Source organism: Sciurus carolinensis, chromosome 14 (assembly GCF_902686445.1).
Source record: "Sciurus carolinensis chromosome 14, mSciCar1.2, whole genome shotgun sequence".
In the NCBI taxonomy this organism is placed as follows: domain Eukaryota; kingdom Metazoa; phylum Chordata; class Mammalia; order Rodentia; family Sciuridae; genus Sciurus; species Sciurus carolinensis.
In genome coordinates this window covers 54,269,058-54,292,420 of record NC_062226.1, presented here as the reverse complement: position 1 = coordinate 54,292,420, position 23,363 = coordinate 54,269,058, and the positions used below count along the sequence as shown (strand labels likewise).

Below are 23,363 nucleotides of genomic sequence, written 5' to 3'. Positions count from 1 at the left end.
TGTCATTTAACAGACATAGTGTGTGATAAAGTTTCTTTTGTACTGCAAATACTTTGGTCTTTCCTCACTGTAGAACAAATGAAGAATCAAACAAACCCCATAGCATCCTCCCTAGCATCCTCAGAAGGAGGCAAAAAGATAAAGCTCCTAGATACATCTAGCTTATCTTTAAGAATCTATTGTTTCTGAAATTTTCACAAATAAAAATACTGAATCCCCAACGAATGGTGCTTATTTTTGGAAACAATAAATACTGCGAGGTACAATAAATCCTACAGGAATAATAATAACAGAAACATATTAAACAGTTTCCTTTGGCAAATTTAACGGAAGTGAATGCTGATGTGAACACAGAAAAAATAATTATAGAACATAGGAAAAATGGAAATGACACAAAACATTGAAACGAAGGGATATTTCTAACTTTTAGACAGATGTGAGAAATGTTTGAGGCCATTAAATGCAAAAAAGAAATACATTCTCTTTATATTGTGTATTGTTTGATAAACTATTCCTTGTTTGTCACCCCCTCCCCATTTAAAAGAAAGAAAATAAAAAAGACAACAGTCTGCAGTGCACACACTAATAGTTTTGGCTGCAGACTGAACTTGAGTAAATATCATCATTTAGTCAGTATGCTGTGGTAGCTCAGGCTGCCGATGTGGTTAACCAGCTCAGGCAACATGTGTAAACATCGGAAACAGAACAAAACAAAACAAAAAAAGTTTGGAGCAGACCCCCTCCCCCCAACTCTCGACTGCTTGGTTTCAGGCTTGCTTTCATTTCTCTGACAAATTCGTGTGGGGAAACAAAACACTACACAGTGAGATCCTATCTCAACCCCCCTTCCTCTGCCTTTCGGAAGGAGTGTTGCTCAATTCAAGTTTAGCACGTGTTCTCAGAGCTTCCAAGTACTGCTGCTGTTAAACAGCTTTTGATTTTGTCTACCAAACAGGCCTGAATCATAGCACTACTGCAGAAATTGCGACAAATGAGACGGTCATACAACAGACCAATCCAGTTCAGACTTTCTTTCTTTACAAAGGATAAGGGTTAGGACCTTGGAAAGAAGTGTTCAACTCTATTACTGCATTCAGCTTTGTTCCATAGTGAGTAATTTGGGCTTTTGTATCCTGAAATATTATCCTGCCTCTAAAGAAGAAATGCCTTGGCTGATTCACACCACATAATTTTGTTTTCCTTTTATGTAACTTAACATATAAGCAAGAAGGATGCAATGTTGATTCTAATAACATTCAGCACTTGAAAGAATCACCAAGTGTTTTTTTTCAAAGCGGTTTTCTGGTGGCCGACAAATTGGCCTGTGGTTATGTTGAGTGACTAATTGTATTTTCTTTTCTGGAAACTTGTGCAAAGTTGGCAGTTTTGTGTTAACACTAATACTTTTGTTTGGCATTTGTGCCCTATACTGACCAGACCATTTTTATACAAGTGGATTTTTTTCAAAAAGACACTTACTGAAGTATGGCAATAGTTTAAAGTTTAAAAAAAAAAAAAAAAAAAAAAAAAAAAAAAAAGCCTGGATATTACACATCCCCTTGTAGTGTATGATAAAAAGTGCATGACTGGATTTATGTACTAGTACAGGACATTTTAAAAAATCAGATCTGTGCTGTAAAGCATGCCAGCACCTCTTTATCACTATATCTAACAGGTAGTAAAAACAAGACCATGTTTAAAAAAAAAAAAAAAATGTGCATTAATGCTAACATAAATGAATAGAGCTAGCCAGCAAACTATTTTTTCCTGCATATCTAACAGCTGGATGTAACTGTAAAAATTAAACAAAAGAGTTAAACGACCATCAATACAATTGTTTTACATCATTGGCCTCTCAAGGCTAAATATTTACAGGTGAATCTGCCATGCTTTAATTGAAGATTCTCTCAAAACCTTAAAGTTCACAAAAGACAACTATAAGAAGTTCCTTTTTGTTTCTTTTTTCTTTTTTCCCTTTTATTTTTTGCAGGCAACAGTCATGGGTACAACAAATTGTCTCTTTGGAGAAGACCAAGAATTATTCTATCAAAATTGGGGCTAGCTGCACGGTGTGCGTGTGCGTGTGCGTGTGTGTGTGTGTGTGTGTGTGTGTGTTTAAAGGGGCACTCTGTTTTCACCCCCGAATTAAAGATCCCATCCCTTTACCAAAACTATAAAGGAAAAAGAAAAAAAATTCAAAAGCACCTAGTGTTTATCTTTTTATCTAAAGAAAAGAAAATGTGTTGTATGTGTGTGTATGTAGACACAGAGGCATACACATGTGCACACACATATCCACCCCCGCCGCGTAGGTAAGCGCACACTGACTATGGCAGTTCAAAGATGTAGGCCATCTGGTGAGAGCTGGCATTTGTAGTGTCCGTTCTGGGACTAATCTATTGAAGTGAAGGGAATGTTTTTGTGGAGATTAGGGTTCTGACTGTGCCGATTTCGGCTTCGCACAGAGGAAAACATCATATTGCAACCAGGGACTTTGCACTTGTGCATTTCTCGCAAATGCACAGTTTTGTAGTGCACCCTCAGAGTCCCCTTGTTGCTGTACATTTTGTGGCAAATGTTGCACATGATCCCACCATTGCTCCCAGACAAGCTGCTGAACATAAGAGATCCTGAAACTTCAGCCCCTAGGCTGCCAGGGAGGGCGGGGGCCTCAGCCTTGTGTGCAGACTCCCCACTGTCACTCGCCCCGTCAATGTCGTCGAGAAGAATCCCCTCGTCGCTGCCTGCATCAGATTCTCTGGAGGAATGGATGCTGCTGCTCGACTGGAGGCTGGAGGTGGTGCTCAGATCAAGGACCATGTAGTCCTCGGCCATGCCTCTCCCATACCCGTTCAGGTGGGAGTCTTCAGTCCCTGCGGGAGAGGAGGCATCTTCCCTGACATCGAGCCCCATGGGGTGTTGGGCACCATAGATCTTCACTAAAAATTCATCCCGGAGGTCCTTGCTAAGGGAAGGCTGTGATGAGTCCAGGCCCATGTCATCGAGTTCTTTGGTCAACAGTTTACGATGCAGATTTATGTTGGCACTGTGTCTAGGAAAACAAGAGGGAAGGGGGGTAGGTGCACAGGGAGCGGGGAGGGTGAGAAAAGGGAGAGCACTTTAAAATAAATTCAGCTTTCACAAGGCATCAAATAAGCACATTCATTCCTAATTACACCATTATAAAAGCAAGCATTTCCCTACATACTAGGGATTGGGGCAAGTGGCGGTGGTGGGAGGTGCAATAAGGGTAACTTTCCATTAACATAATTTTCTTAAGAGAGTAAAATTCTTAAATGGTAGGATGAATGCAAACCCATGCACCCTTTTCTAATGATTGTTCCGACACTGTTACCATGTGGCAGCATCGGCTGTGGAGGACCTCATAGCAGAAATTTTAGAAAATATATATTAAGTAGGATTAAAGAATGGAAACTTTCTGCTTGTCTAAGTGGAAAAGTCTAAATTTACCTAAAACAAAACAAAAAATCATTCTTTCTTAATACAGCAAACCCTGTATTTAGAGATATTAAAAAGCACATTTTTTAAAGTAAATGGTCTAGATAATGTAGGTTTAACTTCAAAAAATAATGAAATCCTGCCCCCACATCCCTGCAACCCAGAACTAGGAATTGAGTCAGTGTCTTGCACATGCTAAGCAAGTGCTCTGCCACTGAGCTACATCCCCAGTCCTTTTAAAAGTCTTATTGTGAGACAGGGTCTTGCTAAATTGACAAAGCTGGCATCAAATTTGCCACCCTCTTGCCTCAGCCTCCTAAGCAGCTGGGATTACAGGCCACAATACCCAGTCATTCAAGTTTTAAATAAGAAAAAATTTGGCCCAATAGACTAGTAATTTGAAGTAGAGTTAAGACTGTCTTTAGCAACATAAATCCCTTTTCTCAGAATGATTAGGGATACCAGTTAAATGTAAAAACTGAATGAGCTTGGAAGCTGCTACATTTAGTGCTGAATGTTTTCATCAAATAATTCTACTTTAAAATTTAAACTTTTAAAATGAGCTATTTTTAAACAACCCACCCACCATTAAAAAAAAAAAAAATCACACTAAACAAGAGAAAAAACCCAAAAGGACAAAATTAAAACACAACAAGAACATAAAAAATTATCAAGCACAACAAGAACATAAAATCCCTCTATTTCAACAACTGGATCCCGTACTATTTAGACAAGCAAAACTTTTACTCCATTCACTGAGTGCTTTGCTTGTGTAAAAAAAAAAAAAAAAAAAAAAAAAAAGATAAGATTTGTCCCAGAGTATCCACAGGGACATCATGATTTACAAAGTCTGATATGTTATTATCTCTCTGAAAACATTGCCTTTGTATTTACATCCCCCATTTATTTTTAAAGTGCCCTTGGGCATATACCTCTCTCCACCTGCAAAGGCTCAGATGTTTGACAAGTACCTAAATTGAATACTACCCTTCCAAAAATAAACTGATAAACAGGCAAATAAAGCCTCTCAATGTTGGTGAAAGCTCTACTTCATGGAGAAGTAATCATGAAAATAGAAATGGCCTAAATGGCCGGCATACAGTTCAAAAGACCTTCTGGTTATCATTAAAAAGTATGGACGATCAAAACAAGTCACTCCATTTGGTGACAGGCATGGCTGACATTTCTGAGAGATGGGTGAGAGGTATGTGCCACAGAGACAAGAAAGGTGGGAAAGCCCTTCTCCACCCTTCCACACAAGACAATATATAGCACTCGAATTTAAGGGCAGAGGGGCAGCAGCCCTCTCCACACTGCACTTGGGAAGGCTGAGCTTACCTTGTGATAATAAGATCAGCTTTCTAATCTTTTGCTAAATCGATCACAAAAGAAAGCAAGAATGAGAGACAGAGAGAGAGAAAGAGGGAGAAAGAGAGAGAGAGAAAACAAATTCACATTCTAGACATCTGGTTTAAAAAAAAACTTAAACAATAAAATAGGGATTCAAAATGTTCTGATCACAACATTATTTTCTGTCTTAAGTGATCATCCCATATGCAGTCTTGATGATTTTCAGATCAGCTGCATAATCCAAAAATCATAAATCAAATTAAGATAAACCAAATTCACAGCATCATCATCATCATCCATAAATGAGTTCTGAACAGATGCATGCAGTGTGGGTATGTGAATGATAAACAGAAGTTGTCCCCATGGTCTCAGCTCTGACACAGTCCTCCCTGTTTCCTTGGTGTCAGATGGCAGATGACTCCTAGCGCAGATGCTAAGCAGAGTGCAGGAAATGCCTACTGTGAAGTCTTTTACTATGACATGTGGGTAGGGCACCACCAGGGTTATGACAAGAATGTGGGACCAAAGTTACATTGTGTACTATTATTCTATTGATCGTACAGTCTGCCAACTATAAGCAGCTCATGGAATCCTACCCACCCCCATTTATTACTGTTAACACCCTCTCCCTTTCTTTATTTCACAAACACACATTTTGTGATGAGTATAATCTAGAACTCTGCGTTGTTTCTCACACATCTGCAGTTACCATTTCCTAGGTTCACTGCTGAGAAAACAGCAGCCAGACACACAGCAGTCACATCGAGACACACTGAATGAGGAAGAATAAATTAACATTGACAAAGGACACACTGATCACCCAGATGGACACCTCTTCCCTAAGATGACTTGTGAAATTACACATCTCTACCGCTGTGTTACCAGGAAGAGATTTTCTCTTCATTTCTCACTTACAGCAGTAGAAATCTACAATCTAATTAGATGATGTACCAGCCCTCAATATCTGTCAACCAAACGATGTGCAGAAATGTGCGGACCAGCTCTGGCACTCTGCTCGACAGTGTCCCTTTTCCGCTGTCAGCAGTACTGTTGGCCTCTGCTAATATAATTACATTGACTCTTATTCAATTAAGTGCCATCCCTCGCTTTAAAAAAAAAAAAAAAGCTACTTTATCAATTGATTCAGGTGTAATGCAATAATAAAGATGAACTCATGGCAGTGCATTAGCTCTCCTGTTCATAACTTCAGAACACGGGTTCATTCATGGTAGTCGATTTCCATTATGCAACCACAGTTCAAGAGAATTGATTCTTTTATGTTCATTTCTTAATCTATTTCATTTTTGTTTAATAATCCTCCTAAATGCCATATGCAAAACACTTGAAGTGGGGATGGGAAGATCAGGCTATGAAAAGCCTGCTGGCTCACTCTCAGAATAGCGGGCTTGGGGATTATCTAACAAACTCACATAGTACTACTGGGGTGGGGAAAAGGACAGCCAGGGATGGAGGCAAAGAGGAGAGTGCTGATCCTTCAACAGGTTAGGGTCTGGCCTCCACAAAATGGATAGAAGGCAGCACTTGATTTTAACACAGACCTATTGTTGGGACTTTCCAGTCAGTCAATCCAAACCATTATCTGTCATAAAATACCATCCTCGGGAGACACCAAGACCTAGGGTTAATAGCAATTCGAGGAATATTACACATTTATTTGGATCAGCAAAACTAAAGAGGTGAAAAGAAAGAAAAGATGAAAGGGATACAGAAAGAACTCTCACCTACTGACAATCAGATGTAGATAGAAGAGGATCCTAAAATGGGAAGAAGGCCAGAGAGTGCTGGGAATAGGAAGATGCTGGGACAAGAAAGTGTTGTAACAACTGGAAAAAAGAATCCAGGAAGCAACCTATTCTGAGTTCTCTAGGGAGAGATGGTTTTTTACAAATAAATTTAGCATTCTGAATATCTTCAGCAAAGGAGGAGGAATAAGCATCAACAAAAATCTAGACTGAGTTAGAACTTCTTGTGTTTTTATAAGAATGTACACAGTATAAAAGCTGTTTCTATTTGCTCTGATTAGGTAGATGATGCAGATATGTGGAGGCAAATTCTTCTGGCAGGGGGAAAAAAAATAGGCCGAGATGGAGAGAGAAAATGAGTTCACAGGTATAAAGGGTAAGGGTCAAGAGGATGGTTCAAAATTTAGCCCCAAGAAGGTTACTTTCAAGAATCCGAACAAAGTCTAATTTAACTTAAGTGTCCTGAAGATTAAGTACAGAATTTTGTACATCCAATATATTTAAAAGTACATTTATTTGTCTTCAATTCATAGAAGGCATGAGTCTTAAAGAAGCTTTTCCCAAAATATACCACAGGAGGGAAGAAGATAACAATCCCAAGGTAGAAGCATGGAACAGGGAATTTAAGAAGACAGTGGTAAGAAAGCAAAGGGTAAAATTCTGAAGCTACTAACACCCCAGTATGGTACAGGGAGGCTACACAATTAGGGCACGAAAAAGTCCTCTAGCTTGGGCTATCCTGAACTTCTGTATTCTTCTACACCTTGAGTTTACCAAAAGCCTCACTAGGAGTAAGATCACAAAAAGTAAAAAGTAATAAAGTTTTCAAATGGGGTGGAAGGTGTCAAAACCCGAACTTCTTTTTTCTTATTTTATATGCTGAGTGAAAGTTCTCTAACTGGACTACAATGAATTACCAGTCTTTTTTTTTTTTTTTTATTGTTTGCTTCTTTGATGAAAACCTTACCATGCAACCACAGAAGGCATGAGATTCATTAAATGTAGTCAAGTAAATGCAAGTGCCTTTTAGAGAGGGAAAGCAAGTACCTGTTTTGGACTTCTCTTGGGTCTCTCTTTATCCACTTGCTCAAATGCCCAATTTGACTTAGTGCAATGTTTCATAAAAATTAAAACTAAAAACAAAAGTTAGTTTATTTAAATTAAAAGTGTTTTAAGTTTTTAAATTTGTCTTATGAGATACAGGAAAAAAACTGGCTTTTGTTTTTAAAGTCTCACGACTGAGTTAAGATAATATACTGCAGCAATCAGAAAAGGAATAGTGAATCAAGCTACAACTTACATGAAATGTCCGATGCTTAACTCTTAATTCAGTTTTGACCCATTCTAAACTTAGTGAATTGAAATAAAACACTTTGTAATTAATTACAATGCCTTGGGTAAAATGGAATTCAGGTTCCTCTTTGGGTCAGTTTTTGCCTTTATTTTCCTGCTTGACTCTGACATTCAAAACACACACACACACACACACACACACACACACACACACACACACGTTTCTCAAACGATATTGTCCAGAATGATCATATTGATGCATACAGAGCAGATACTGTGTATGTATGTTGTGTGTACACAGCCATCATTCAGTATTCTGCAGGGATCTGTTCCAGCACCCCCTGACCAAAATTTGTGTATGTTCAAGTTCCTTATGTAGAAAGATGTAGTATCTTCATAAAGCCCACACATTTCCCCTGTATACTTTAAATCCCCTCTACATTACTTATAATACTTGATACAATGCAAATACCATGCAAATTGTTGTTGTACTGTAGGGTATAGGAAATGACAAGAAAAGAAAGTCCATATATGTTTAGTAGAGACACAGTATTGTTTTACTCCTTTTGATCTGTGGTTAGTTGAATCTACAGATATGAAACTTATGCATATAGTCAACTGTATATATATATATATATATATATATATATATATATATATATATATGAAGAGGGAAAAATATAGAGGATACATTTTTATCCAATCTGGGGACAGATTTTTATCCATTCTGGGTAAATTTAAATATCAGTTTTGAATAAATTATGAAATTATCTAATCAACAATACTCCTGAACAGAAAGGTAAACCTGCTATCCAAATCCACAGAAATGAAAAATCAAAACCTCTGCCCTTCATTAGTTCTCTTCTTATCTGGGTTGCTACAGTACTACCTATTGTACTTACCTCAATGCTTTTGTATTGCCATTTATCAATAGTAGTATGCATACATCTCTATGAATTAAATGACATTTTGACAATATCCATTTCTGCAAAACTAGTAGTTGCTCAACTGGCTTATTATTTAAGGGTTCTCTCTAGAAGGTCTGAACATGATCCCTTAGTTGAGGAAGAAAACTCAATGTAAAATTCTAGTGGATAATTTTCAAAAACCCAAAAAGTAAGGAAATGCAAGACATAGAAGCTAAGCAAATTCTTGCAAATTAAATGTGTAAAATTCAGTCATTTCAATCCCTTTCAATATAAAACAAATCATTCATACTGGTCACGCAGACAGTTCCCTCTACATTCAAATTATTCACTTGAAGATAAGCTCCCACCAAACTCTTTAGGGGTTTAGCTAATTTACTGCACAGATACGGCACGTCTGTTGTAATAACAGGTAGGATGTATTGGGGTCGACCATTTATCAGAATTAGACTTCTTTTCTCAATTCACAGTGAATTATGCTGCCTACACGACTCCCCTCTCTCAGAGCCTGCCATCCCCTTACGGCCCCTAATGTGGCAGGCAAACAAAATTGACAGTCTCATCTTGTCAACAAGGGGCGATTCTCCTGAGAAGCCATTTAACTTTGCAGAGGAAGCAATGTATTAATGTGCTTGTCCCAGGAATGTTAATCATCTTCAAGCTTCCGATCTAACTTTGACGTGAACGAAATCACCAAATTTGTTTACTAAATGAATCGTAATATGCTAATAAGAAAGCATGACATATATGGAAAAGCCAAACAGATGGTTTGTTTACTCCACTTTGCAACTTTATAAATGTTGTAACTCTGAAGATGTTAGTGAGAATTATTGGTTTGTTGGCAGAGGCAAACGTGTCTTTCGCATACTAAATCTGGCACTACAGTTAGAAAACAATTTGTCATTGCTGTGGAATGCATAAAAAATGTTAATGCAGCCATGGCATTTGGGAAGGCAGATGGGTAGATGGAAAATGTGTATGTGGATGCTCAGGTTAAGTGCAGAATTGATATCCAACAGCCCTGTTCCCTAACTGTTTTACTTTTGAGTTGTAACTGACACATGGAGGCTTCTCCAGGGTGCTGATTATTCAATAGGTACCTGTTGCACTGTAATGTGAGATGAGTGTTACATTGTGAATAGGATCGTGTTTTCACAGCATTTGGAAATTCAGGCAGTTCATATGGTGCTCAGTTTACTACTGTTGTTAGGTAAGAGAGCAAAGCTAGGAGCCCGAGCATCTTTTAAGGCTTTACTGGGAAGAAATCTCAGCTGTAATCTAAGTCTTATATTTACCCTGGATGAACTAATTCTCAAGCTGTCCATCCCTCATTTTATATTTAACTTATAGAAAGAGAAGATGTAGTTCCAAAATAATAGGAATGCGTTTTTCTCTTCATACTCAATTCTTTCTTCCATTTTAAAAGTAAGCTTTCTTTTCTAATGTGTACAACATGGAACATCAATTTCTTTCCAGGACTGTTTTCCAAGGAGATACTTTCTAAAAAGCATTAAAAAGTGATTCATATCATTCAAACAGTTAACTTGTGATCCTCTAAAAGATGGCATTGGAGAGGGAGGCATGACTTCCTCAAGGGAAGAACGAGTATTTTGTAGGACAATCAATATATTATACTATGACCTTACTCAGAATTTTGTGTGGAAAATAAAACTATTTAAAAAAGTGAATAAAAGAATGAACATAATCTAATTTACGTCTTCATTTAAGTGATGTCAAAACTACCAGGTGAAACATGAACCCTTCAGTTAATTAATGCACCTATGCTACTAAACATTTCAATTTTTAGAAACATTCAGATGATTTTTGTGAAATTCATTTTACTTTTTGTTCATACAGGTATGGTTGAAAGTGCAGAGTTTTCTATTAAAGAGGGGCTTATTTCTCCTGGTATTATAAAACACCTCCAATGTCCTAGTCCTATACACACATATTTGTGAATGTCAATATATTGTGGGATTTTCTGGTCTATCACCATGTAGTGCAGAACTTCTTACCCATTTGCAGAAAAGAAATGAGAGAGCAAAGTGATCTAAAGAACCACTGCATTCATCTTGCTGCCCAAGAATCACTTTGGAGCAAGAAACATTAGCAGCCGTCCCAGCCTGGCGCTTATATCTCATTGGAAACATATCCTCATTCCTGACCAACAAAGAAAATTTCAATAAAGTACTTTTACTGGTTTAACAACGGTGAGCTCCTGGGATTGTCAAAGTGCTAAGCCTTTTCCAAGGAGAGAAGAAATCAGCAGCTCAAATATAATTAACCTTCCATTCTCGATGCAAACTGCCACGCACAGGAGCTCTGCAGTCTATTAGTGAAGTTATAATGGCCAACAGGCAGAAGCAAAATTGGTCAAAAAGTTGGCTGCTGCTGTCATATTTTTGGAATTATGATTAATGGTACTAATAATGTGGATGATTACTGATATGTGTATCTCCAGCAGTTTATCATATTGCTCTGGCTGCCTACGTCCACAATAAACAGGATGCTATCATTTACCTCTTTATTGAAGGCAATCCTTCTCTTGAAGGAGCATATTCTAATTACTTCGTAATGTTTTATGTCTTAAACATTTTGCAGCTCTGGACCTTGCCAACTGCTTCGTGTCTACCATTGATTAATTACTGAATGTTTAATCAAAATTTAGAACCTAATGTAGCCATTTATGAGCACACCACAGTGCCAAAGTAGTTAGGCTCTGCTCCCAAGTTTGGAGAGTGTTGGGTTCAAAATCAAATCCCAGTCATGCAAGAGGATCCAAGAATTTCACCTTGGGTGCTCTGAGGTTGCCAATTCCATCTCTGCTGATGAATGGAAGGTAATCTAAATACGGGGTAAACAGCATTTCTACCTACCCTCTTGCCTCTGGATCTCCCTTTCATTTTCCCCCAATTCCCTAATCCACAGAGCACCACTGTTGGCTGCTTCTTAGCATAAGAAGGTGCTCATGAACACCCGTCATGAGAACATAGTTTTGAAGTGGTTAAACAAGTGAAAAATAATTTTCTGGGACAAATACATAAGTTTTTTTTTTTTTTTAATGTGGATTTTTTATGGTACTGTCATACAACCATTCACCGTTGAAGTTAAGTGTTTTTTTAATACCATTACTGAACTGCTGAAATGGATGCTAATATAGCTTGGAGTGCTAATGTCAAGTCCTGGTAATAAAAAAGACAGACTGCTGAATGAAATAATTTCAAGTAAAAAATAGAACAAAAGTGCTCTCTCTCTTGCTCTCCACTTTTATTGAATTGGGACTGACTGAGCCAATTGCTTTAGAAGTCTGTAAAACACAATTACTAGTGAGCGAACTGACCCAACAGTGCCCCCTCAGTGACAGAGGAGACTAAAAAGGCAGCAGAGTTAGAGCGGCCCCCTTAGCTGGCCAAGAGGCCTCAAAGGCTTCCTTCTGAAGGCCTGTTGTTCTCATTGCCCAAATTTGTCTCATTTTACTTACAAAATCTTCTGATTTCCCATCAATGTGATAAAGTAACTTCATACATCACTTTCCAAGATGGAGATGTCTCCTCTGGCAATTAAGGATGATCTGTCTTTTGATATTCTTATTTATGTGGGTGTTTATGTATAAACACACATATACATTATGTGGGTACATTTAGATTAGACTGTTAGCGTAATTTCTGCATGGCTGGTCATAATTCAGATTGACATATACACTAGCAAAATTGAGGCAGCACGTACACATGTACAGGCAAATCACTTGACTTTAGCGCCCCTCACCCTTTCCTAAGGTAAAGTCCAAATCAGAGTAAGCAAGAGAAAGAATTAAGCTGGAAGTGGGTAACATTTTTTCCCCTAGTTAATAAAAGAAGTAATAAACTCCATAAAGTACTAGAGTTAAGATCACTAACACTTCAGGCATAACAGCTTTTTACCAGAAATTTATACCTCCTGTTTTAATTCAGGCAGTTTGCATTAGGACATAAAATCTAGGTATTTTTTTAAAGTGTAGTTTTATGTGAAATAACTGAGAAAAAATTGTCCTTTCCTAAAAAGTATTCTTCTTCGTCTGACTTAGCTTGCCTGACTCTCACACACAAACATCCTGGCACTTGAGAATCAAAGTCACTGAATCCCTTTTTTATGACACTGTAATTTTTTGGCAAGTGTAAACTCCTTTCATATTCTGCCATATTCATTTATTTGAAGCTCGTGGGAGTCTTATGTCAAAAACATTAAATTATTTCTGAGTATGCTTTTATAAAGAGGAAAAAAAAAAAAAAGAAATGCTTTACAGCTCAACCTTCAGTATAAAATTTAAATAGAGAAGGAAGTCTCCACTCCTTTTAGTAAACAACAAATGGACGACTTTCAGCGAGAGTTGGTAGAAGCCTCCCAGCTAGGAGGGAACGGATCTTACCCATGTCACTGGAGCAAATGTTAATGGAATGTGATGGAATGTGCAGTCTTGCTGCCCTCTTCCTGGTAGAAAATGGTCCACATGTTTAAGAAAGGATAGATTGTCTACAAAAACAAGTTTCTCAAATAAAATCATATACAAAGACTAGTACCAATTAAGTCTACTAAAGGACCATGAGTCTGCTGAACCAGAGGAAATTAGGAAAAGGATTTTTTCCAAATGGTGCCTTCATGCATCCTCAGCACTCAGTACCTGCCTTCTTCTCTGTTATTTTTGCCAGAATTTTCAAGATAATGCTGGTGAAAAGAGTAGCTGGTTCCTTTCTAGAGGAAGAAAAAATAAGGGCTATTTGGAAGCATTATGTTTGTGCAGTGGAAGTGATAGAGCCACCAGAGATTTAACGTTAAGTCCCATCAATAGAAATTCATGAAAGTCTCTCTGCATCATGCACGGGAAATCGCTAGCCAGCCATTCAGTTTTGTTGCCAGATTTGGCCCATGGTTTTGAAGATGTGGAAGTGACTGGTGCAGCTCTTGTGGTGGAGGAGTGAAAGGTCAGCAGAGGCTTAAATGAGCTTGTCTTGCATCCAGCTGGGCCAGCAGGAGGTCATTAGGAAGATCCGAGGCTCACTTTAGGCTTGACAGAGTCTCTCCCCATGATACAAGGAGACCGTTTTGCTCATTGCTCTTCTCCCAGTGTATAAAAAGAACCCCAGGGACAGGAATGACACAGAAGTTTATCTTACTACTAAAGTTTTGCTTGAGGAGGGCACAACTAGCAATTACTCAAGAGGGGGATTTATTTTGTTTGTTTGCTTTTGATGGAAAGTAATGGAGATAAGTACAAAAGGCCTATTGATCTGTTGGCTCTATTGTGAAGCCAAATAGAGTAGCAGGAGGAAAAATCTCTTCCTAACATTTAAAAGTCAGAAGACCTGCAAAACTTCATGGCATTAAAGAATTTTGGAAATGCAGAGTTGTAGTTTGACTGGGAAATGAAATAGTAGCTCCCTTGAAAAGTTCTTCCCTTGTACGTGGTGAGATTAACATACTGTATTTGACAGCTAATTATGTTAGGGCAAATATACTAATAGTTGTCTTGAATTGGTGCTAAGTGGCTCATTTCTTGAAGGTAGTGCCTGGTGAAATCGTGTGTACTTACTGAAAAGCTCACTCTAGAAAAGTTCTCTGAAAGTTTCCAAACATAGAAAATGATGGAAAAAATGAATGCTGCTCTCCCCAAGAAGGTGATAACAGGAGGCAGGTAGCATGTTTTTGCACCTTCACCTCTGTTGTTAATGTATGCAGTGGCTCATCAGAGGTAGCTCATGTTAATTTATTCCTGTACACCTGTACAGGGCTTGAAGTCAGGTAATAAGACTAGCAAAAACTATACATCTCTGCTTTTTAGCTACAGCTACCCAGAGGCCTATAGAGGAACAAATTTAGTTCTGGAGACATCAGCAGGTTTTAATAAACCAAATACAGATGTCTTATTCCATACAAATCAAGAAGTTTACATGTTTAAATCTGGACTGATTTAACTAGCAATCGAGGAAGGTTCACACTTGGCACCAATGGTTGCCTCATATTTATTTATAAATCACCCTAAGCAAATATTTTGTTTTTAAATTTATTCATGTGGCTGGATCACCTTTCCTACACATTGAAGATCAAACAGATTATGCTTACCTTCCTGATAAAATTCAAAACAAACCTCAGCAATTAGTGGCCACCACTCTTCAAAGAGAACAATAAAGGTGGTGAAACTCAACAAAGAGAAATATTTCTTTCTATACACATGATCTAGTTTCTGGGGAAAAAAAGTCATTTTAGTTGATGGTGTTTTAAAACTGCCAATCACGAAAACAGATAAAAGTACTTTTTGACATATTATCAAATAAGAAGCAATGTAAGGGAAGAGGATAAAAGCTTATTTATTTGCTTTTTTCCTAAATAAAAACCAAATTTAATTTATACACAGGCTTTCCTTATATACAGGTGATCCATGGCCAGTCAGCTTTCCTCAGGATAAAAGGTGTAAGTCAGGGGATGAAAAATGACCAAAGTTAACTAAGCCTTGCTAATTCTGACTATGATGCTATCTTCAAGAAAATTCTCTTTCTGAAGACTGAAGGTCCAGGCTAGTTAGTTAGAATTTCTTCTTCCCAGGGACTATTTCATATGTATACTTCAAAACTAAGGACCAGTATCTTACTCCTTGACAGAACCATAACTCAGCAGCAGAAAAATCTAGGGATAAAGGAAGAAAGAATTTCAAAATCTAATACTTCATAGTGTTATCAATATACACTTGAACACATCAACAATCACCTTGGAGAACCAGAGTTCTTTACAGAGAAAATTATTCATGTTTCACTTTTAGTGCTCAGAATGAAAATTATTCCAACACTTAGTGTCTGGGATGAATTAGATTTTGTGTCCCTTAGCTTGATCTTTGTCATGAGCGTGGAATAGTCCTCTTGTGCATTTATTAAACACACACTCATTTATGATTGCATAGAAAAGGGATGCCTTTGGCATTGTGGCTTAGAATCCTCAACTTTGACAAATCTTGTGTCTCTTTCTCCTCTCTGTCACATTAAACAGAGAACACTCTTGCTTTTCAAAAAGTCTGTAACTTGATCTCATAAAATCCAGAAGGACCATAAGCAAAGACATGGGAATATCTGCAAAACTTAAAACACTGTGTTTCACATCTACTTCCATCTTACTAATATGCCTATCTGAAGAACAAAATGCAACTTCCTTAGGTTGACCTTCCTTAGGTCTACACTTCTTGGAAGAAGCCCAGGTAGACCTGCATGTACCTTCTGTTAAGGTTTCTAGTTCTGAAGACAAGAAGGCCACGCTGTGGACAGGAGTAACAGGACGACTCTGCCAGCCATACCAGAGGCACCCTAGCAGCTTGCACACTCCTGCCAGCTCAAACTCCCTCAGTGCTTCATCTGCACAAGGTAGACACCATGGAGCCAAGGATGGATGAAACTCAAACTGGGGAAAGGAAAGAAATGGTTTCAGGGCAGCAGAATTAAAGACAAAGAAGGGTTTCTTTGGAAAGGTCTGTTGGCTCAACAGAAAGGTAAGAAAAACTTGTCTTAACTTCACAGTGAGTTAAAGTGGAAAAAAAACAGGGACACAGACTTCCTGTCATTCTAGTGACTAACAGAGTAAAAGTGAAGAGAGGAGAAGGTAAGTCTAAGGGACCGATGAGAGATATGGTCCAAGAGGTTTTGTGAACAGGAGATTAAATCACACAATGACATTAGATGATGAAGTAACAAAAGAAGGCTGAAAAGAGTAGAATTCTGTTCCATAGCCCACTCTTGTTGAGATGCAAAAAGAGGCTGGTACTCAATGGCATCGCTGTTTCTGGCCTTTGGTGGTACCTAGCTTCAGCACTATAGTAACAGTCATAAATGCAACAAGGTTTTTGGTCCCCCCCTTTAAATTTGCTATTCTTCAATTATCAGGTGTGACAAAATTCTAAACTTAAAAATATTAGGTACCACATTCAAAGAATCACCTATCTCCCAAAGTCTGCCACTTCCTATGAGATGGAGCACACCTGAGAGCACATCTGTACCATTCTTCCTACCTGGAGCATCCTGGTTATCTGTCACGGGTTTAAGTTTCTGTTTTAAGCTTCTTAGCCACTGGCTAAGCTCCCACATCCTTAGAATAAAAATTAATGTTTTTTTCTCTGACAAACCAACAGCATGCAACAGTACCTCCTTATGCATAAAGGACATAAACATCCTAGTAACTATGTTTTTTAGTGGTTGGGCATAAATGAAAGTACCAAACTTAAGGTATACAGCCTTTTGATCCTACAGCTGTTTATTCTGGTGTTAAGAACCGTAATATTTTCAGCAAACCAACTAAAACTCTGATAGGAATTCATGCAAATAAGCGTGAATTTTGGCTTGTCTTCAAACACTCCATTTCCATAAATATTTTATGCAGGTTTTCATGAGTCTTTTATTTTTGTTAAAAAAAATTCAATGCATTAACCTCATTATAACTCATGCACTATTTCAAATTTGAAAGAATGAATATTACTCACAAACTTAGGGGAGGTTGGGCATAGTATTATATTTTATTATTCAAAGTATATCTATCCTATCTGACATATTCTGATAACTTAGAATTGAAAATAACTTTGTGACTACAACCCATTTTTACAGAACAAGGTAAATGGGAGTGGGGAAATCTTTAAGACAATAGATTTCTCTTTAAAAGCATGTTTTGCATTGTATAAGAAAACCACTTATTATTCTTGGAGATTTTACTTTTCATAGATGGGGCTCCTTTTATGTCAATAGAAAGGAAATTATATATATTTTTTTATATATATATATATATATATATATATATATATATGGCTTTTATTTAAAGGTTCATCTTTCAAATGAGATAAAACAGAATATTTCAGAGACACATCACTACTTTTCCATAGTACTTTCATTACAGGTTGCTTTGTCAAAGAATTCTACCCAATTGAGAAACATTAGAATAAGTGGTGGCTATCTGGAAACATCTTCATTAATTTTGTTTCTTCCACATATATTGATTTTTGTCACATAATAAAATTTTCTCTAAAAAATATTTTAAAAAGACAACGTAGAATCCCAAACTACAATCCAATATAATGGGAAGGATTAACTGATGTGTCACCTGAGCTGGTGCAGTATGTAAATGATCTGCTCACAGGATCATCTCCACAGTGAAGGCTAAATAACCTTGTTATCCCACCACTGATCACCTTGGCATATTCCATTTATATTACATTTTCTTTAGGTTTAATAAAGAACATGGTAGGTTTAGGACCAGCTGCTTCTGTTTAGACCCAACTGTTTCAGAGCTGCTGCTACATAGCTAGGGTGTGATGTCATCTTAAGGCTGGACATAATACGTTCTAACTGATCCTAAAGTACATGCATGCCTCCCCTTCTTTGCCTAATTCCCATGGCAGACTACATTTTAGAGATGTGCTCAAAGGCACTGTGAAATTAAAATACAGAAACCCACACCGCCACATCAACAATTACTTTGGCTTCACATTTTCTTCTGATATTTTCATGACTCTTAAAGAATTTAAGGACACACTAAATACTCATGTAAGGAATGATAACATTTCTGGTTATACCTACGGAGATGCAGGCTGTCTCGATGTCCTGGACCTATGGTTCTTTCCATCCGTAAATTTCTGTTTCTATATTGGATAAATATGTGTGTATGAAGATAATTTATTGATTTAATTAAAAAGCCACAAGGCAAAGCAGAAATATATATATATCTAGATATATATATGACAGAAGCTGCGGCTTCTAAGTAAAGGTAAATGGGGAGGCAGGGAACTGTGTACAGTTAACTTATTCACACCTAGATGCATGGAAATACATACACACACACACACACATGTACATAGCACACAGAGAAAAATGGCGTGCATTACTGGGTAAGATGGCATATGATTCAGCATGCTTAATCATAACAAGCAACAACTGCAACAATCCTTCATGAGCATGGCAGCTTAGTTATCACATGGTCACTGTGGACAATCTCTGCAGTGCATCAAAAACAGCTAAGTTGGATCTTTTAATGTCAAGTCCAACAAGACTGACACTGACACCCTCCACCCTCAGCAGGAGCAGCCAATGGAGATTTACTGACCTGTCTCTGCTTCGACGCGAGGGGAAGGCAGCGTTGCAGCCAGCCACTGTGCAGACGTGCATCTCTTTTAAGTGAACATTTCTGTAGTGAAGCTTCACACTGTAGGAGCTTTTGAAACTTTTCTTGCACACGTAACAGATTTTGGGGTCTGGGCTAGAACACAGGTCACCTTCTGGGGAGAACTTTTGAGGGCTGCCATAATTCAGAGACGATGCAAAACTTTCGTGCAGGGCAGCCATGCTGGCCCCCCCACCATTGTACAGTCCATACTGGCTCATGTAAAACATGTCATAAGTGGGATCTGTGAATTCTTCCTTCACCTTGATGACATCCTGGTGAGAGGGCTCACTGTGGTTCTCATCAGGCCGCTCACTGCTCATCAGGACTTTTTCACTCACCTCACTGTGAATGTGCTCCTCCCCTTCCATGGATTCCTCACCCAGTTTGGGCTCTGAAGACTCAGATTCATTTTCATAGTCCCGCTCAGGCTCCTGGTCCTCAGAAGTCATGCTGTCGGCCCTTCTTATTTCAGTCCTTGAAATGCACCTGGTCCTGTTATGCTTAGAAAAGTCCTTCACAGACATGCCTGGGCTCATCTCCTCTTGAGAGTGGCAATGATTGTCATGGCTCATGTCGTTGACTACAGCTCCGCCATCATTGGGGTCATCATCTTCATCATCAAACTCATCAGCGGTATCAATAATTTCCTTCTCAATCTTGACAGGCATGCTTGACTTCCTGGGCTTTTTCTTGGGTGCCAGGTCGGCACTAGGCTCATGGGTGGCCATCATCACTGCTGGCGCTACTGGCTCAGAGGGTGGTGGGGGGTGCTGCTCTATGGTACCACTGGTTGGAATGATGGGACTGGTTGGGAGGGAGGTTGGAGGACTCACCATTTCCCCTGGAGTGAGTAAACTTCTATAAAATGGAGGAACTGGCTGTACAGTCTTTAGCCCAGAAAATACCAGCTGGCTAGGGAGAGGATTTTGTAAGACGGGATCTAGTGGGGGAGTGGTAAAACCCATTGGGGGCCGGCCAGGACTCGTGAGTGTGAGATTTGATTTTGTACTTGCTATGACAGGGGTGGCAGCTCCTGATGTGGCCCGAATTAAATCTTTGTCTCGGTTATTTCTTAACATAGGCATGTGAAGGCGAGGGTTGGGGTTTGCACTGTGACGATTTCGGCTTCGGAGGGAGCTAAAGACCATATTGCAGCCTTCGATGGTGCATCGATGTTTGATCTTCAGATGGACAGCATTATAATGAATTTTGAGAGTACCTTTGTCATAGAAAGTCTTCCCACATGCATTACAGAACACTCTTCCCTTCCTGGAGGCTGACCCCATCCTTCTCATCCGGTGAATCCGGAATGAGCTTTTGGGGTGTTCAGTTTTGGTGAGATCACTGACTGGGGCAGAATTCTGAATGGGGGAGACACAGGCTGGCTCGGTTTTGGGCTCCACATTGGTGATGCTGGTCAGAGCATTTCTATTTGGTGTCTGATCATTCTTATAAGGTGTGGGAGAGACTTCAGACTCACTGCTCTCGTTATATTCATTCTGGGTTGAAAGGCTTGGTTCCCGCAGCCTCAGTCCTGGTTGTTCTAAAAGTAGCCCATTTGGAGGCAACCCCAGCAGAGGGGCCGAGACAGGGTTTATGTACTGGAACGGAAGCAGAAACGCAAGGCTGTTGGGGATGTTTTCAAAATGATGAATGCTGGAAGGATTGCTGTTCTCTAAGTGAGCAAGGAGGCTGGGACTCCTGGTGCGATTATTGCTCTCAATGAAAGTCCTTATATCTGAGTCTGTCTTTGAAGATGGTACAGCCACGGCCTGCCCTTCTTTCTCCTGAATTGCCATCAGCTCCACAATGGATTTGGTTTCTCCAAACCGCAGAAACTGCTGAAGGGTGATGATTTCCTCTTCTCGAGACATGATGGCCCAGCGGTCCAGCACCTTGCCGGCAGCATCCTACAGGCCACATCAAAGAAACAACAAAGACAAACACAAAAACTTATTGATTGTGCATAATTATTCAATGCAACTGAAGGTGCTCTGACTGCTCATGAAACACTGAGAGCGAGAGCAGAAAACAACATGCAAGCACTGTTAATAAAAATCAACCCACAAAGCAAACTTTTCTGCCATGCAAATGTAGTAATTAGAGTCACAGTTAGAGAAACAGATTGAGTTTAATAATGTCAAAGCAAACAAAATGTAGACCACTGGGGCTCTGTGATCTAAAATGCCTTCAGTACTGCTATTCTAACAACAATGATCTATATACTATGCAACTATTTAGCATATATTAGTATAAGACGTGAACTCTTGCTGTGCAACCCAGTATAAATGCAAAAAAAATGGTACCTTAATCCTTATTAAATAGTGACACCATAGGAAGGAATTAAGGACAGTTTGCGAAATTTACTTCTTCAACACAAGCAGACATGAGACTGGATTCAATGATGGAAATTCCTTTAAGTGGGAGTTATGTGAATTTCTGAATCAAAAAGATGAATAAAGTAGCATTACCCCTCATACTCCCATCCCTAAGCTGTATCTTTCTTTTTTAAATGGCTGTATTTTAGCATCATTTAATAGTAGGCAATTTCATAAGGTAGAATAAGGGAAATATTACTTGTGAAAGGTAATTGTACTTTTCCTGAAAATTGGTTGTAATCCTATGACTCAAAGTTTAAGTTAGACTTAAAGTATTTGACTTCTGATGATCTTGTTAAAAATGACAGTCACAGATATTTGAAAAGTAAACATGTGATGGATTTAGATAGAATAAATGGTAAAAAGTTGTCTCTTAGCATCCTCCTCTGATAGCAAAGGAAGTCCACAGAGACTACACATCAGCAATCATCAGACTATGTGTTGTTAAATATACATTAAAAAGCATTTCACACTTTCATTTTTCCTAGTAACTATGAGATTTGCCTGGAGGTAGGACTTAAAAATCCTGCAATGTAACGTCAGGCAATCCATTTCAGCCTGGATTGAGAGGAATCTACTTAAATACTTACATAATGACTCCAGCATTTTATAAGGCATCATTCCTTAAACCTACTAGGACAGGGCCCTTTGCAATCCTCTGTGAATGACACTTGCTCCAACCCTGACCATCAGTTTAAGAAAGCATAAAACCTTGAAAAACAAAAGAAAGCTGGGGGTGCAGCTGAGTGGTATAGCATGCACATGGCATGTGTATAGCCCTGGGTTCTATCCCTAGCACCAGAACAAACAAAAAATGATCAGACAATTATTAATTACAAAGGGAAGACTCATAATGTTACATTAGGGAAATCAGACACCACCTTACAAGAGACGTCAAAGTTAATGCCACTGGTGGAAGTTACGTTGACATCATGAAGGGATACACTGAGAAAGGCACAGTCTCACTTTTTTGGCATTCTTGTCAAAAACTTACCTCCACCCAATCATGGGGAAACACCAGGCAAACCAAAACTGAGGGGCATTCTACAAAAATAGTGGTAATACTCTTCAAAGTGTAAAGGTCAGGTAAGATTCAAAAGAATAAAGAATGTTAGAGATAAATGAGACTACAAAGACGTAATTGTGCAATTTTAGGGATTCTAGATTAGAAAAAGGACATTATTGGGAAAATGGCAAAATTTGAAGACAGTCTCTACATTAGTTAATATTTCTGTACAAATCTTAATTTTCTGATTTTAACAACTGTATGTTGATTACATGAAAACATTTCTCTAGGGAAGCAGGATGAGGGATATAAGGAACCTGAACTATTTTTGTAGTCGAAAGTCTTTTCTCAGGCTTTGAGTATAAAATTCCCTCCAGATCACAATCATGCCCTGAGTCATCACAGCTAGTTTGATTAAGTAGATATTCGTCATTTATTTGAATTATTTTTTAAAAGAAGCTCTGATAGTTATGTTCTATTCTCTATAAAATGCCCTCCTAGCATTCTGTCATTTTACATTAACAGTATGTATGGTGCACACATATGGGTGTCTGTCCTATGAAAACTGACAAATACATTTATCTCTTCCTCACTACATAGATAAAATTGGACTTCAGATCAAATATTTCCATATAACTCTGTGCTCAGAACAATCATATAATGATGTGGGTGCCTAGTGACTCCAGATGATCCTGGAGTCCTGCAATAGTCATTTTTAACAAGACAGATACTGATTTCTCTCATATCATTTTTTTGAAATAGGTGGAGATAAAGGGATTGGTATTACAGGAACATAAAAAAGTTAAAAAGTTAAAGTTGTGATTTCATATAGTTTATCTTATTTGAGCATCATCATCACTTCCAGAGCTCAGTGAATATTTAACAGATAAGAAATGAGGGGTGAAGAAATGTAGGAGGGCTTGTTTTTGCCAAGGCACTGACTTTCAGGCCAGGACTTGAACCCAGAAATTGTGACTCTAAGTTCTCTGTCTCAGCAGTGTGCTGGACCATTATTTTGTGATATCAT

The 23,363-nt window shown here is 38.4% G+C and overlaps 1 protein-coding gene across 9 annotated transcripts in view; it reads right to left on the bottom strand.

Moving 5' to 3' along the window:
* Nucleotides 1–1,544: 1,544 nt before the first annotated feature.
* Bnc2 (basonuclin 2) overlaps nucleotides 1,545–23,363 on the bottom strand; it is a 403,502-nt gene continuing 381,683 nt past the window's right edge. For 4 of the 9 annotated variants that reach the window (XM_047523680.1, XM_047523685.1, XM_047523679.1 and 1 more), the window contains 3 exons: nucleotides 18,893–20,862; nucleotides 18,366–18,431; nucleotides 1,545–3,052 (listed from right to left, as the gene is read on the bottom strand). In XM_047523680.1, the coding sequence (XP_047379636.1) occupies nucleotides 2,392–3,052; nucleotides 18,366–18,431; nucleotides 18,893–20,862 (2,697 nt within the window). In that variant the 3' untranslated portion in view covers nucleotides 1,545–2,391. Of the gene's footprint in view, nucleotides 3,053–4,797; nucleotides 4,832–18,365; nucleotides 18,432–18,892; nucleotides 20,863–23,363 lie in introns of all 9 variants that reach the window. The other 5 variants (XM_047523681.1, XM_047523684.1, XM_047523686.1 and 2 more) reach the window with 4 other exon arrangements.